Source organism: Diospyros lotus, chromosome 7 (genome assembly GCF_014633365.1).
Source record: "Diospyros lotus cultivar Yz01 chromosome 7, ASM1463336v1, whole genome shotgun sequence".
Classification (NCBI taxonomy): domain Eukaryota; kingdom Viridiplantae; phylum Streptophyta; class Magnoliopsida; order Ericales; family Ebenaceae; genus Diospyros; species Diospyros lotus.
The window spans coordinates 2496212-2511761 of record NC_068344.1 but is presented as its reverse complement, the minus strand read 5'-3'; the positions used below and the strand labels follow the sequence as shown (position 1 = coordinate 2511761).

Below are 15550 nucleotides of genomic sequence, written 5' to 3'. Positions count from 1 at the left end.
TCAAGAATATTGTTCCCCCTTAGGTGGATGACTCTTTTATTAATGTTAAAAAAGAACATGTATTTTGGTGGAAATGTGTCCACACTGAAATCAGATTAGCAAACATATGGAGACAACCACAACCAATCAGCCTGTACATTGTATGTTTTTCTCTATGTAAAGGGGTAATCATCAAAATAATTCAATCATTTTCGTGAATTTATAATTTTATTTAATTTTTTAAATTTTGATCTAAATTAGTTTATTTGGGTATAGTTTTTTTAAATATATAAAATTAATTTAAAAGAAGTGTATTTATATTAACTTGACATGTTAAATGTTATATAATAATAATATTTATATATATATATACATAAATAAAAAAATAAACAGATTGTATGTAAAAAGTTATATATATATTTTTTATTTATATGCACGTATAATTAATAGTATTACTATATAATACCTGACATGTTAAGTATGAATATATATTTTTTAAATCAATAGATAAAGTTATATTCAATCGAGTTAATTTAAACTAAATTGTCAAAATTAAAGGATTGTATAAAATTAGGAATTCACAAAAGATTGAATTATTTTTATGATGAGCCTATGTTAATTGCATTGGGATAGAAGGTTTTTAAATAATGTCATTTGAAAATCTGCCATTTCCAATAATACCCTTGATTCTTCTATTTCTTAGGTTCAAACCTAAAGGATAAATTTAGACCCAAATGTACCAAAAAATAATGTACCAAAATGGCAACCTCCAAATATCTTTTATTTTATTGAAATTTCTTTTGCTGGCAAACAAATAACGATGAATTTATTCATTATTATCTTTTATTTGAATTAATTATTATGTTATTTGAGAGCTTATAATTTATTTATTATAGATATGGTTATGCTTTATTCGCCCATTGATTATACTGTATTTAATGCAAATTTGATACCTTATCTACGACCTTACTTACAAATATAATATATATTATCAATTTTTATTATATATATAAATAATATACCCGGAACAGTACCTTTAATGTCATTTGGTATTGCTACCATTTTGTACTAAATATAAATGAAGTATCCTATATTGCATGGTGTTGCTTCGGGTTTTTGAAACATTTTTTTTCTTTGAAATGTCAAGAAATACTAAAAAATATTTTTAAGCTATTTTCGTAATTTTAGAAACGTTTTTGAGATGTTTTTCAATATTAAAAAAATATTAAAAATGTATTTTTAATTTAAAAACATGTTTCTGTTTTGTAATTACATTAGAGATGAGAACAATTATGTCTGTACTATTTTAGTGATCTCATTGGCGATAAAAATAACTTATGTTTATGTTTACTTAAATAGATAATGAAATTTATATTTATATTTAATTAAATATTTTTTTAATAAAAGTCATATTATTCATTTACTAAAAATTAAATTTTTAGTGTTTTAAAAAGTCATATTACTCATTTACTATAACTTTAGATAAAAATAAAATATATATATTTCCCAATTCATGGTATAAAGTTAAAAAATTAGAAAATTAATTTTTTTAGGGTTCTTTTCATCTTTAATTTTTTATATCTATTTTTATATTTTTATTTTTACATAAAAAAAAAAACAATGAAAAACGTGTTCATTTTTATCATTTGTTCAACTCTCCCATGTTCAACTCTCCCATGTCAAAAGATGGCTTCTTTTTGCAGGGTAGAATTCACTACCTCAAGTGAAAATGAGAGGGAGAAAGGGCATGAAAAAACTACATGTAACATCAGCTCACTTAAAATGGACTCATTTTGGTCAGACTAAACCAAGTTTAGAAGAACTTGGAAATATAGCAAGAAGCAGATATATATATATATATATAAAGAGAGAGAGAGAGAGAGAGAGAGAGAGAGAGAGAGAAGATGAAGAAGCCCAAATGCCTACTCTTTATTCCAACTGCAACAGTAACAATTGCAACAACATTACCATCAAATTATCATTAACAAAAGAATGCACAGAAGAATGACACTACAGCTACAGTATACCCCCATCACATTTGTATAGATACAACAATTTCTCTGTGCAATTAAATCTTTGCATGCTTGTAGTGACAGCCTTTTGGTTCAAACTATCTACTTGTTTTTCTCTTTGTATATCCTGTCCTTTATTGTTTTTGCACATTGTAAGTTGAGGCTGGACTAAAACCATGGTCTCAAGCATTAGTTCACAACCAAGAGATGGAAGTCACATCTTCTGGCGAATTAATTTCCAATCTTCAGTTCCCCCAGTCTCTTGAATCTTTCCCTGTCATCTGATTCCAAGAAGCTATGTTAATTCTTCTTTAAGCCTTAGGACTGCTATAGGCTGTGGATTATTGTTCCCCAAATCTGTTTGTCTTGTTAAAGTATGCTTGTTGTCAATCAAGGCATTTTGCGGCCTCAATTGTGAGATGTTGTTTGCCATGTTGTGACTGCTGTTTCTAGCTGCCGGTACATCATGATTGTGTTTGCCCTCGTATGTTGTTATCACAGCTTTAGGGTCGCTTGCAGCTCTTTCAATGTGCTTACGGACATTGCAACCTTGGTATGTGCACTTATAGTAGCTCCTGCAGATAGCAGCAACATGCTTCAAGAAAAATACTAGAAAAAACAATATGCAGTAGCAGTTAAAAAGAGCATAGCAACCCTGGCACACGTTAAGGATATAGTCAACAGCAACAGATTACCAGCACAGAATGATTGAAGCCTCAAAAGCAGAAACATTTGCGACTCGTGTGCAACATATACAGGTACAAAACATTCTGTGAACGCAGACAAGCGTGTGACGTGGCAGACACTGTCCAAGCTGTCCATTTCTTTTTGTTGGATATGTTGTCAACATGCAGGGGACATATATGTCCAGAAATTGGGCTAGATACACTTGAGAAATGTTTTTTAGGGTTATTAAATGATATATTTGTCATGACCCAACCCCCATTTTGATAATCTACTAGGCAGGTTTTGAGTATATTACATCACGGTCCCATGAACCCAATAGCCACCTGTAGCTAATTCTTTTGAGGGAGCACCAACGGTGTCCCATATACCCAAGACCTCTCTAATAGACTACCAATGTGGGATTGAGTCGTGAAAATATTCAAAAATGACAAACCTGATTTGTCCCAGTTATCATATAATAAAAAATTGGTGTTTTTTATGCCTTAATTTTGCTAGTTATTAGGCAGCCAACATAAGAATATAAGAAGAAGCTAACCTAATTTATCCCATTTTCTTCTTCCTCCTTTCCCTTGTTCTTTTTCTTCTCAACCTAATTTTCTCCTCCTGCTACAATAGTTTTTTTTTCCCTGTCGCATTTCTTCCTCTTAATTCTTCTTCTGTCTCTGCTAAAGCAGTTTTTCCTCTTCCACTACTGCAGTTCTTTTTCTTCTTTGCGTTATTTTTTTCCCTTCTTTGTTCTTCTTTTGCTACAACTTCTTTTCTTCTTCACCTATTTTTTTCATTCTCCTCCTTTATTGTATTAGATGATGGTTGCTGACTTGATATATTGTAATAACAACTTTAATTCTTAGTTTACTCTGCCTTTACAGATGTCTTTGTAAATAATTAATTGGCTTAGTTTTATCATTTTCTATGGTATGTTTTAACATCTGAAATATGAAATGAGTTGGGAATGGACAGCTTAGACAGGATGGAACACTTCATCCTCCCTTATCCTCCCTGCCATGGTTGTTTCATGGGACATTGAGCCTAGCCCTAAGGAAATGTCAAGGAGGAGCTGTGTAGGTGGGGGCTGAGCCCGGATGGATTTGTTTCTAAGGGAGATAAGAAAATAAGCTGCAGAGATAAGATAAGGTTTACAGTATTAAAATGCTTTCTTTTGCTTTGACCTCCCATATAAGACATTACTTAAGCACTGCATCACCTATCCTTATATTAGGACCTGAAATTAGTCAATTATGTATTTACCATAATTGCTATTGCACGGCTCAATCTATTCCTGAGAATAATATTCGTCCCCCACAATCCTCCCAAAATTTCATTTCAACCTAGAGAACAAAAAGTTAACCATAAGGTATGCATCTACAATAAGATGAGGACTTGCAAATTTGTTCTGTTACATAATTATTGTCTATTGTCTGCCTCAGTCTAACAAAACATATTTGTTTGCAAAAAAGGTAAGTCCCAATCTTCTTGTTTCCTAGCCCCTCCCCTGCCTTGTACAAAAGGAACACAGTAATTAATTGTTTCCGCACAGAGACTAAGAGGAATGAAACTGTGGCTGGCTGATGCAAAATGATTCTGAAAATGTCAATTCTAGGGCAACGGAAATAGTGATGATCATGGGTCAATTGGTATAAGAGGTATAAGGAAAATGGATTCTGAAAGATCCTCATAGAAGCTACAACCAGGACCTCTTGCCACAGATTTGATATTTTATCATGGTCATGATGATAAATCAAAAGTGAAGTATTACCTTGGGTAAGGATTTCCTTTAACAACTTTCTGGCCATACTTTCGCCATCGGTAACCATCATCCAAAAGATCAACTTCACTGGTTGTCTGTACAATGATCCTTGGTTCTGTAACTGTGCGTTGTGATGAAGCTGGCTCTGAAACCCTTAACTCTATGTTCCTGCATAAGGAAAAATGGAAAGGAAAAAAGTAGCGATAAGGAAAAGTTGAAAATAAATATCTATTCCTGTATGAATAGTTTTCTGTTTAGGCAAAAAAGTGTATGCCTTCTCTTTGCTTCAGGTTCATCTTCAAGCCTCTCATCAATTCTACTGTCATCTGCACCTTCTTCCTCACTATCGCCAGATCCTGAAACACATTCAGGTGTAGCTTGGCTTGACTCCTGGTCTTTCATGGACAGTGAATAAGCAGCGAACCCTTCTTTAGATCTCTTCAAATTCCCAATATGACCTTCCTTGGGAAATTCAGAGTTTCCCTGATTATTTATATTTTCATTCAAATTTCCAGTACTTTTAGCACGCTTACTAGGTTGAGGTGGCTCATGGTTGTGCTGGCCCTTGTATATGATTTCAGTTATATGGCCATCAAGAGAACGTTCAACCTTCTTCTTGACTGGACAATTTGGATGTGTACATTTGTAGTAACTTCGAGGATATTCACTGCCCTTCACCTGCTTCTGCCCATATTTACGCCAATTAAAACCATCATCAGTGGGCTTATCAACAACCAAGGAAGAAGGCTGGGATCTATGGTCAGAGAGGGAGAGATCAGAAGATTCCTTCAAGGTGGTAGGGTCTAGCATGGCCGGCGGAATTTGTTGATGTGTTGTCACATTGGAAACAAAGGATGGGAATTGAGACAGTGATCCAGCAGGAGCAGCTGATAAAGAAGGCAGAAATTCAACTTGGTTGTGCATTTGGGAATTCACTTGTGCAGCCTGAGCTGTAACCTGAAGCAGAGCCTGCTGATGGGACATTCCAAACGCACCCTGCACATGCATAAACAAAAAATTAGTAGCTGAAATCATCTCAACTTTTGAATCATAAATTTTTGTTATTCTTTGTTTTTTTCAATTTTGGGGATTGAGACCTCAGTGGACAGTGGTGATGGCCAGAGAAATTGACCATCACAACGGAAGTCCCAAGAGCATCTTGTACAGATCAACAAGATGATCATCTTTGTACCATGCCCAAACAACTGAACAAGCAGGCAGTGAACTCAAGATTCTAGATCACATTATGTGATCAACTAAATGAGATTAACCCTACTAGCCACAGTTAGTTACAAAGATTTATCATCTTTCAACTGAATCTATGGGAAACCACGAACCCAGTTAAACCCAAGACAAGAGGATAACACATTCTCTACCGAAACATTCATGACTCCTCGTATCCATTCAGGGCCATGGACCTCACTTCTGGGGCATTGTCGTAATTTTGCCCGTGGTGATATTTTTGTAATTTCACCTCGATAACTGGACTTAAAACACATAATAATATGTAAAAATACACAGAATTTAAGAACCTATCCTCTGACTTTGACCAGTGTGATTAATTAACCTATGACTTGGCCAATTCCAGTCTGGGGTGACGCACTTAATCCGCTGTAATTAACCCAAACTATTACCCCCCACCATGACACTACTATGAAGGTCACAAATTACACCCAACCTGTTTTGACTTTCTGTTTTCATAGAACCCTGCCTAGCCAGTCTTAACCTTCTCTGAATAACTTTAGCAGCCATAGCATGTTGGACCCCAACTGAAATTGGCCAGTTAAGATAATGAATCATGACGGTCAAGATGCGAGGATAGGTTCCTAAATTACTTGTCTGTTTCACATATTATTATTTGTTTAAGTCCAGTTATCTAGGTGAAATTACACTCGCCCACACATTAAACACACACACACACACACAAAACAAAAGCCAAGGGGTAAATTACCAAAATGTCCCTGAAGTGAGATTAATTTGTGCCTGCAAAAAACTACTCCAGCCTACAACTGACCACAACATAAATTCAACAAGGTACATGTGAATGTTAGCTCAAAGTCTGTATAATGCAGCACTTGCCTCGAGTTGCTTATTGACCTCAACATGTAAATCATGAATGTGTTGTGCAAAATTGCAAATGCATCAAAGGATTCTGACAATCAGACATGGGGTGACCTGGGAATGAGGTCTACAGACTTCTCAGGTTTGTAGTCATGTACCACTTCAAAAGGATTTATACCAATAAACCTTTTTAGTAAAGTTATTATAGGCAAATTATGCAGTGTGGAGAATCAAGTCACAGTTCCTATGGCTGTCTCAGACTAAGCATCTCAACAAGTTTCCTAGGGTATGGTTGACAAACTCTGTTTGTCCATTTGCAGATTATATGCAATGGGAAATTTTCAACGTGGTGTCTACCAGATGCTATAGGTTTTCCAAAAATAACTAATGAAGGAAGGCCATCTCACTGAAATAAATCCTAACAATCTGAGAGGTATCAGACATCTAGCTAGATGAGATGACATGGGCCATTTTGGAAAATCGGTCCATGACCACAAAAATTGACTCATACTATTTAGGGACAAAATCCATACTGACAGCTAGGGACAAGTAAGAGAGTGTACAATACAGTGTTGCGCTTCTCATGCATGGCCAATTGACACATGTAAGACTGAATGAGCATCTTGACTATAACTCCTTTTTAGACTTGGCTATAAGATTTGCATTCTACTTCTTCAATGGTTTTCTTATGCTCAAAGTGTCCAAAAATAGCTCCTGCATGACACAAGAAATCTCTTGCTAGTGTTCTGTGGATACAACTCCTATTGACACGAAAGAGGTATCCATCCTGAAGGTAAAAATCACCTAAGGTGTCAAGTTGCCCTTCCTTTAGGCAAGAAAGATTTCTCCCAAGTCAAGGCATGTGTCCCTTTTAAGTCGTTCAAACCCTATAACCTCAACATTCAATGTGGTTAAGAAGATAATGTATTTCCAAAGAACATCGGCAACTTTATTTCAACTCCTAATCGATGTTTCACAGCAAAAGAATAGGTTTGCGGATATTCAATCCAATGGCCATGTCTACAGTTCAATTTCTTTTGAGAATTCAAGAAATGAAGAGCTTCATAGTCTAAGTAGAGGACAGATACTTGGGGTAACAGGTAGTGATGCCGATGACAGGATTGGGTGATTGCATAAGATTCCTTGCTATAGGTCGATTATTTTTATTTGGCTTCAGCTTTTCAAAAAATAAGCAATGGGGCGGTGTTCTTGACTAAGGACTCCACCTATGCCTATCCCCGATGCGTCACGGTTCACCTTAAACTCCTTAGAGAAATCTAGAAGTCGCATTACTAGGGTGTTTCTTATGATTTCGGATGCCTATGTCACGTATTTTGTCCAGTAGCATTCCCTCTCTTTTCATCCATTCTCTGATGGGAGCCATAATGATGCTAAACCTGTTAATAAACCAACAATAGAAGGTAGCTAATCCATGAAAACAGCTAACATCATGGATAGACTTTGGAATTTGCCAATCTACAATTGCTTGAATCTTATGCAGATCAAGATAAACCCCCTAGGAGGAGACAATGAATCTGACGTGCAATTAGGAGAAGGAAGAGATCAAATTGATCACAAGGGGATTGATGACCAAAAGAAGAAGAGCAATCATAATCCAAAAAGAAGAGCAGAGCTCAGTATGTAGAAGAATTAGAGGAAGGTGGCTTGTCCAGGCAGAGATACTAGCTGGAATTGAAGAATTCTGATTGAGGTTGAGCAGGGAAACTTAAGCAGGAAATCAAGTATTTCTGATAGCATGCCTTCAGATACAACTCTAGTTAAGCTAGCTTGTGGCGCCATTTCCTATGAGCTTTTATTGTTTGGACATGGTAGCTGAGGATTGTTATATAGATAGTTGGTAGTTAGCAGGGGTTGGTTTTCAGTTGCCTGGTTAGTTGACACACTGCAACTGTTTTGGACATAGTTAAAACTGGACTGGTCATCGAACTAGCCAGGATACTAGTTCATTGGTTCAATGATCGAACCAATGGTTTAGAAACTTATACCTATAATATAACAATGTCATTGTTTAGGTTATATATGAACATATTATTGGCAATTAGTAACATTCAAAAAAATATTAAAATATCATAAAACATGAATCACTAATTAAATGTTCACATTTCATGATTACAATGTAATTAAAAATACAACTAATTAACAAAGGTGTTCAAATATCATCATCATAATACATGCAAATAAAGTTTAATTTAAACTATTGGTGATGGAAGCAAAGGTATGGTTGGATGGAGATGCCATTTATCAGGAAAACCATTGGGGATTTAAAACAAAGAGTTTGTACTAATAGAGATTGGGGATTTTAAAAAAATAAAGGAATCGAACTATTTAAAACTTCATTTTTTTTTATTTTTTTCCTCTCTATTTTTACCCATCTATTAAAGAAAATAGATCATTAAAAATTATGAGATATTCAGCAATTTTAACAAAATTAATATGACCAGTTCTGAACCTGTAAAACCAAATAAACCAGTAAAACCAGGTCATTTTGGACTGGTTTATATGCATCTCTGGTCTTCTTTCGAACCTAACCAGCTCGGCGACTAGTTTATGGTCCAACCTTGTCCAACCAGCCATATTGAATCAGTAATGAAAAGTAACTACCATTCTTCCCTCAAAATCTGTGTTTCTCTCTCTTGATCCTCATTCTCTTAGTTTCTTAAACTCAATTTCAATTGAAGAATCTGATCACTGGGTTGAAGCAATGAACAATCCTCTATCATTGGCGCTTCTGTATCAGAACCCACATTTAAACTCTGTCCCTGATGTCCATTGAAATTGGTAATGGGAAGCTCGCAGGGTAAGACATGGCCTGAGGGAACTAGATCAAAAACCACTGAATCCATGAGGCAATCGGAGATGATGACAGAGAACACTCAGTGCAATGAATTTAAAGAAGGCATTATGATTGAAGTGCAAGCACAACAACAAAAGCAAGAGGCCTCAGAATCCAAGTTATTGCGATTTCAAATTCAATTAAAGGAGAATTTCACTTCTTATCAGACAGAGAGAGAGAGACAACTAAAAGTTTGAGACCAAATTTTTTGCAAATCTGGCATAGATCAAGCACAAGCTACCAATTATTCTGCAGTTGCACTTCAACAGAAAGAACCAACCTTGTCAAGGACTTAAAACATAAGAGTCTATCATAACTGATGATTGGCTATTCACCGGAGGAAAATAATATTTTGCCTGAATGCAAAATTCCATTTTTTCAGCATTAATTGTTATGACCAAAACTCCACATTTCTTTAGTCCTTCCCACATATTATCAAGAGAACAGATCTTCTATCCCAGTAAAATTGAGGAGACACAAAATGCTTGTTAACCTTTAGCCATGGTAGTGCCAAAACACTTCAAAGGGATCAGTACTCTAGGCTGCAATTTCTGTCTCAGGACGGATTCTCACAAGCCCAATACTGCCTAATTCTTGGCTTTTCTTCTCCAGCTTCTTTCAAATGTCTATATTGATTCTCAACAATCATTTATACCATTCATGAAACTACAACCATTTTATGCTAAACCCCAGCCAACTTGTATACATAAAGCCTGTTTCAATAGGCAATCCTAAGCATAAAAGAATTATAATTTTGTTTTTAGAGCATGCAATACCACCAGCAGAATCAATCCACCAAATTTACAATTAACAGGGTGCAGCCCATTCTTTATGAGACAGAAGTTCACCATTGATGTACTTTTAAGATACATCCAGTAAAAGCATGGATGTTTAAAGAGAACAGCTCGTTAGGACTTGAAAATGCAGAAAGAACAGAAAATTGAAAATATTGCTTTTCCAAACAGTTTAAACAGGTGCAAAGAAGACAATACTCCTGGTCTCAAATAGTCAAGACTACATCACCAAGAGACAGATATATTGAGACTTTTTACCATAGAACTTGAAATAGTAACTTAATGAGCAAACAAAATGAACTAAAACGGAAAACCTTAATATCCTATTAACTGTTCCTCATATAAATATAACTAATGAGCAGAAATGTGTCATAGGACTTGGGAAGGAAATATTGAGACTTTTTCAATCACAAATTAGGTTACATTAAAAATCAACGAGGAGCTCTTAAATGAACTCACTAAATACATCCAACGAAAGATGTGCCCTGATAAATAAAATGTGAATACCAACTCAAGTTATGAAGGGACAAGTTAGAATTCAAAAATTTTAAGTTGAGCTAGACAAAAATTGAATATACAGAGTATAACCTTAGCAAAAATGAAAGTATGGATGATGAAATGGTTAGATTTGAAGATTGAGTAAGTTCAAAACAATAATAATAATTTACATATATTAATTCAATTGTTGAGAGAGAGAAATTATTGAGAATTTGTTACTCACAAAATCGAGATAAGAAATGTCTCTAAAGATAAAATGGGAAGTTTTAGCAAACAGCCTTTAAGATTTCAAATTCAGAGGTCAAAAATCAAATATACGAAATATGAGTTTAATAAAAATGGAAGTGTATATGATATGGTCAGGCTTGAAGATTTGAATTAAAAGGGGTATCCCCCATGGACAAGTGCTGAAATTGTGTAAGAAGAGAAACGAACGGAATGTAGAATTGCTTTACCAAAAAAATTAATCAATTTAAGAATGATTGAAGAGATAAGCCTACAATTACAAATAAAGGGTTATAGCTGATTGATGAAATAGATCCATATAATCGAACTTTCTTAATTGTAAAAATTAAGACTTTGTTGTCCTGGGTGGTTGTAGTGCAGTGTTTAAATTTTTGATTGAAAACAAAGGAAACAGAAGGATCAAATTCAAATATCGAATACCTGAGTAGGCGAGAACCAGCCGGGCAACTCGACGAAGCCGGCGGGACTCAAACCGGGAGGCACACCGAACGCCGCCGGATGAGGAACCATCAAACCGGAGGGGCGGTTCTGCTTGAACCGGAAATCGAAATCTCCGGACTCCTTATTATCCCTGGAAGAAGGATCGTCGGGCCTCGCGGCGGGGGAGGCCATAGCGCCGGCGAGGAGCTGAGAGAAGGAGCGGCAATCGGAGTAAGGGTCGGCGTCGGAGAAGAAGCTGGAGACTAGAGTCATGGGGCCGGGACTGAAGCCCTCGAGGCCGGCGAACAGGCCATCTATGCCGCCACGTGGCGGCAGCGTAATCGTGGAGGGGCGGAGGGAAGCTGACGAAGAAGTCCTTGGCGGTGGCGGTGACGATGATCCTTCGTTCTTAGCCATTGAAGCTGCAGTGAAAGACCCCTTCGAAACTCTCAGTCTGGTGCTTTCTTATTAGGGATTTCTTCTATCCATAAGAGTTCTTCGTCGTTGTCTTCTCTCTTCTTGGCTTTGGCTCTTCGCAGCTTCTCTCTGGTTCGAGGATCTGAAACTCCGAGTGAAAAAAGTCCACGGAGCTGGTACGAAAAATTAGCCCTTCATATAGTATTATTTCCATAAATTTAAAATTAAATGATTTTAGGTTTAAACTTAAGCTAACGCTAATTAATGATGTAATAAATATTTTTTATTTTAAATAATATTTATTTATAACCTTTATTTTTAATTATAAAATACCCTTACAAGTCGATAATAAGCGTTTCGAGTTTCACAACATTTCATTAGTCAATAAAAATGTTTCGTATCTAAAAATAAGGTGTAATAAGTAAATATTGTATGTAGATAATATATATTTATCATGTCTTAACTATTATTTTAAAGATAATGATTATTGTTATCTAAATTTAAATTTATTTATAAAATCTTAGTAAAAAAAACTATTCATTAAAGTGCCATTAAAAATTTAAAAGATTAGTTAGTTTTGTAACAGCTAAAACCAACTAGAGTTTTGGTTAAAGGTGAAATGCCACTCAAACTAAAGCTAGTTGGTTTCTCCTTAAAAGGCGACGTAGCAATTGACTAGACATCTAAAAGTAAAGAATTGTTTCAATTTGAAATGCGAGAGTAGTATCAAATCGAGATAAAACCCCTTATTCTAAATTATTAGTTTCTTATTTTAAAAATATCTAAAAATATATTAACATTAAAATAATATAAAAATATCTAAAAATAAACTATACAAGTATGTGCGTGTGTAAGAGGATGTTCTCTTCAAAAGTCTACACTACGAAGCTAACTCCCAATCACTTAGAAAATCATTTCCCTAAGTATTATTTTGATATTATCAGCGATACTGACGACCCTAGGTGAATTCATTAGAATATTAGTTTAGAGTGTTAAAAGCATATTCATAACGCAAGCTACAATTTGATGTGAAATTTAGTATTTATGATATTAACCCCTCAATTACTAAGTAACATGAATAAGAGGAGTAGACAACGAACGTATAGAGAAAGTGACAACAAACATATAGACGAATAGCTTGAATCTAGAGAGTTGCGAGTTTGATAATCGCTTTGCGTAAGGGTCAAATGCTCAACCAGCAATTTACTTCTCTTGGCATAATCGAAGACACGAACACATGGAATCGTGCAAGTGCGATCATTCCAAGTGTCAATTCACGTACTTCACTAAACGATCATAATTCAATAAATATATGATTAATTTACTTTTTATACCACCATCGTGATTGTTACTATTATTTTTATTTTCATTGAGTAAAATAATATTGTATTAAAATAAGATTAGAATGTTTTTTAAATCAAAATATTAAATGGTTAAGATAAGTCTGAAAAATATTTAAATATTTTATCAAATTATTTGTTAATTTTTTTGGAATGAATCGGAGGAAACATGCGTCATTTTTTCTTATGTGTAAAAATCAAGATAAATTTATCCGAACATAAAAAAAAGTAAATTTATCTAAAAAAAACTGAGATAAGAAATCACCTAACTTATTTTTCAATGATGGTTAAATAAATTTAACAAATACAATAATAAATATTTGTGTCTAAAATAATTTTTATATCTCATTTTTTTTTATCTATATCTTAATTAATAAATAATTTTTAAAAATATAAATTTATCAAATATATAACCATAATTACCATATTTTAGTGATATATATATATATATATATATTTTTTGTGGGGGAATAACGATGGGGGTTGTGGTGATGGGCATATGGATGGGTTGGCACGAACAAGGGATGGATTTGATTGACATCTGTGAGCATGATGTAGGCATGAATGCAAATTGGGTAGTCTTTTAATGCCAACTGGCAGTTGTTTAATTCAAGTTAGCTTGCGTCTGTTCATTGACGGCCAAGCCCCGTTTGCTACGTGCGGGACACGTACCTCTCCCCCAACATATATATATAATATATATATATATATATATCATAGCATCTTCGTCAAGGGCTCAAATGAAAACTTTCAATTCATTGAATGTTAATTAATTAATTTATTTTTTTATAATAATTGAGTTAATTATAGATTAATTAATTCGATGTTGATTTGAATTAATTCGATTTAATTAATCTTAATTAATTGATTTTTATAATTTAATTGATACAAATGAAAGTTAATCCATCATCTATCGTTGTCACTTAGAATACGACATAAAATTTATTAAAGATGTGTTTAACTGTATTATTTAAAAAACAAAAATCACTATACCCTCTTGGAAAATGAATTTTACAGAAAGAAATTTTAAATGCTTGTACCATACACGTATTTTTTTATAAAAAATTAAGAGTGTTTGATTGTTTTCATAGAAAATATATGTAATAATTACATATTTTCTATGATAAATATGTACAATCAAACACACTCTAAGTGAAAATATCGTTATTAAATCACTTAAACTCTATAAGAAATGAAATAATTAAAGGGCGCATGATAGTTCCTACGTTAACATTTAAATACTTAATTTAGATACTAAAAATTTAAATGTCACATTACAAATAGTATAAGAGACGCATTATTTTTAAAATAAGGACTTATCTATTTATAGAGAATTATGAAATTTATCTAAGTCCCGTAATATTGGAATTCTTTCATATGATAATTATTCTAATATTAAAAAATTCAATGAAAATAAGATTTTTTGGAATAAAATTTATCCTAATATTTTATTATCCACTAAATGTAAGATTCTTATGAATAATATTCATTTTTTTTCACATAAAACTCTTAGAGGAATTTTCGAGTATCAAAATTAACGTACTTACGATGTATTCGATATACCAAAATCAAGAAGAATTTTACATATTTTTAACCCAAAAATTATCTTATTTGTGTTAAATTTGTTCTTTCTTTGCATTTGTTCAAGAAATATCCTAACATAAATTATTGATGTTTAACTATTTTTTTTTTGTTAATATATTTTTTTATAAAATAAAAATTAACTAAAAAATAGTCTAATATATTTTTTAAAAAAATATTAAAATAAAATATTTAATATTATAAATAGTTTAATGCATATTTTGTTGATTTTATAAGTTGACTCCAAAATTGCTACTGTCAATTCTTGCCAGTGCTTATCAAGAAAATGCTCTTCTGCGGTGCCTTGAGGCAACCGCCGGGTTGCGGTGGCAGTTCAAATGGGTTCAGAAGAATAAGTCATGGCTGCCTATCAACTCAATGCACGACCCAATCCAAGTGGCGTCCCCGTTTAAATCTTTAGCTGTGACATGACATCTTCTTAATATTAATATATTTATATTAATATAATATTAAATATAATAATATATCAATATACAAATACTTAAATAGCATTTTTGCATCACAAAAGATTATGTATTTATTAATTCAAATTTTATTTAATCTCAAAGAGGATTACTTTAGTTGATCCGATTATCGAATTAATCAATCAAGTTGCTTAAATCAAATAGGCTAAATTTTTTTTTATAAACTAAATCGAATCGATTAAATAAATACTTAAATTGAAAACATAACTTTATTTTTAACATTTTAATCGATTTAATTATTTTAATTTTTTTAATATAGAGATTAAACTAAACTAAAATAATTGAAATACTCAAATTTAAAACCAAAATACATATTAAATTTTAAAAGTCTTTCATAATGACCCATTAACTCAAGTCAAGTCCTTCACCTGAACATAACCCAAATTTAAGAAAGTAACATCAATCAAGTCCAATTTTTTTAAAACTAAA

At 33.3% G+C, this 15550-nt stretch overlaps 1 protein-coding gene across 1 annotated transcript; it reads right to left on the bottom strand.

The window, feature by feature from the left end:
* Positions 1-1884: 1884 nt before the first annotated feature.
* LOC127806625 (probable WRKY transcription factor 4) lies at positions 1885-11879 on the bottom strand. Its single transcript, XM_052344023.1, has 4 exons — positions 11299-11879; positions 4700-5421; positions 4435-4593; positions 1885-2566 (listed from the first exon to the last, which is right to left on the bottom strand). Exons 1-4 carry the CDS (start codon positions 11713-11715, stop codon positions 2287-2289), a joined length of 1578 nt encoding a protein of 525 aa, XP_052199983.1. The 5' UTR covers positions 11716-11879; the 3' UTR covers positions 1885-2286.
* Between the last annotated feature and the right edge of the window lie 3671 nt (positions 11880-15550).

What these genes read in the sequence shown, in the direction of transcription:
- LOC127806625 (XM_052344023.1), bottom strand. Translation starts at nt 11,715, where the DNA reads ATGGCTAAGAACGAAGGATCATCGTCACCGCCACCGCCAAGGACTTCT. An exon ending in GCTGGTTCTCGCCTACTCAG is followed by an intron (nt 5,422 to 11,298) that starts GTATTCGATATT and finishes ATGCATGTGCAG; the next exon opens with GGTGCGTTTGGAATGTCCCA. An exon ending in GAACCTGAAGCAAAGAGAAG is followed by an intron (nt 4,594 to 4,699) that starts GCATACACTTTT and finishes TTCCTTATGCAG; the next exon opens with GAACATAGAGTTAAGGGTTT.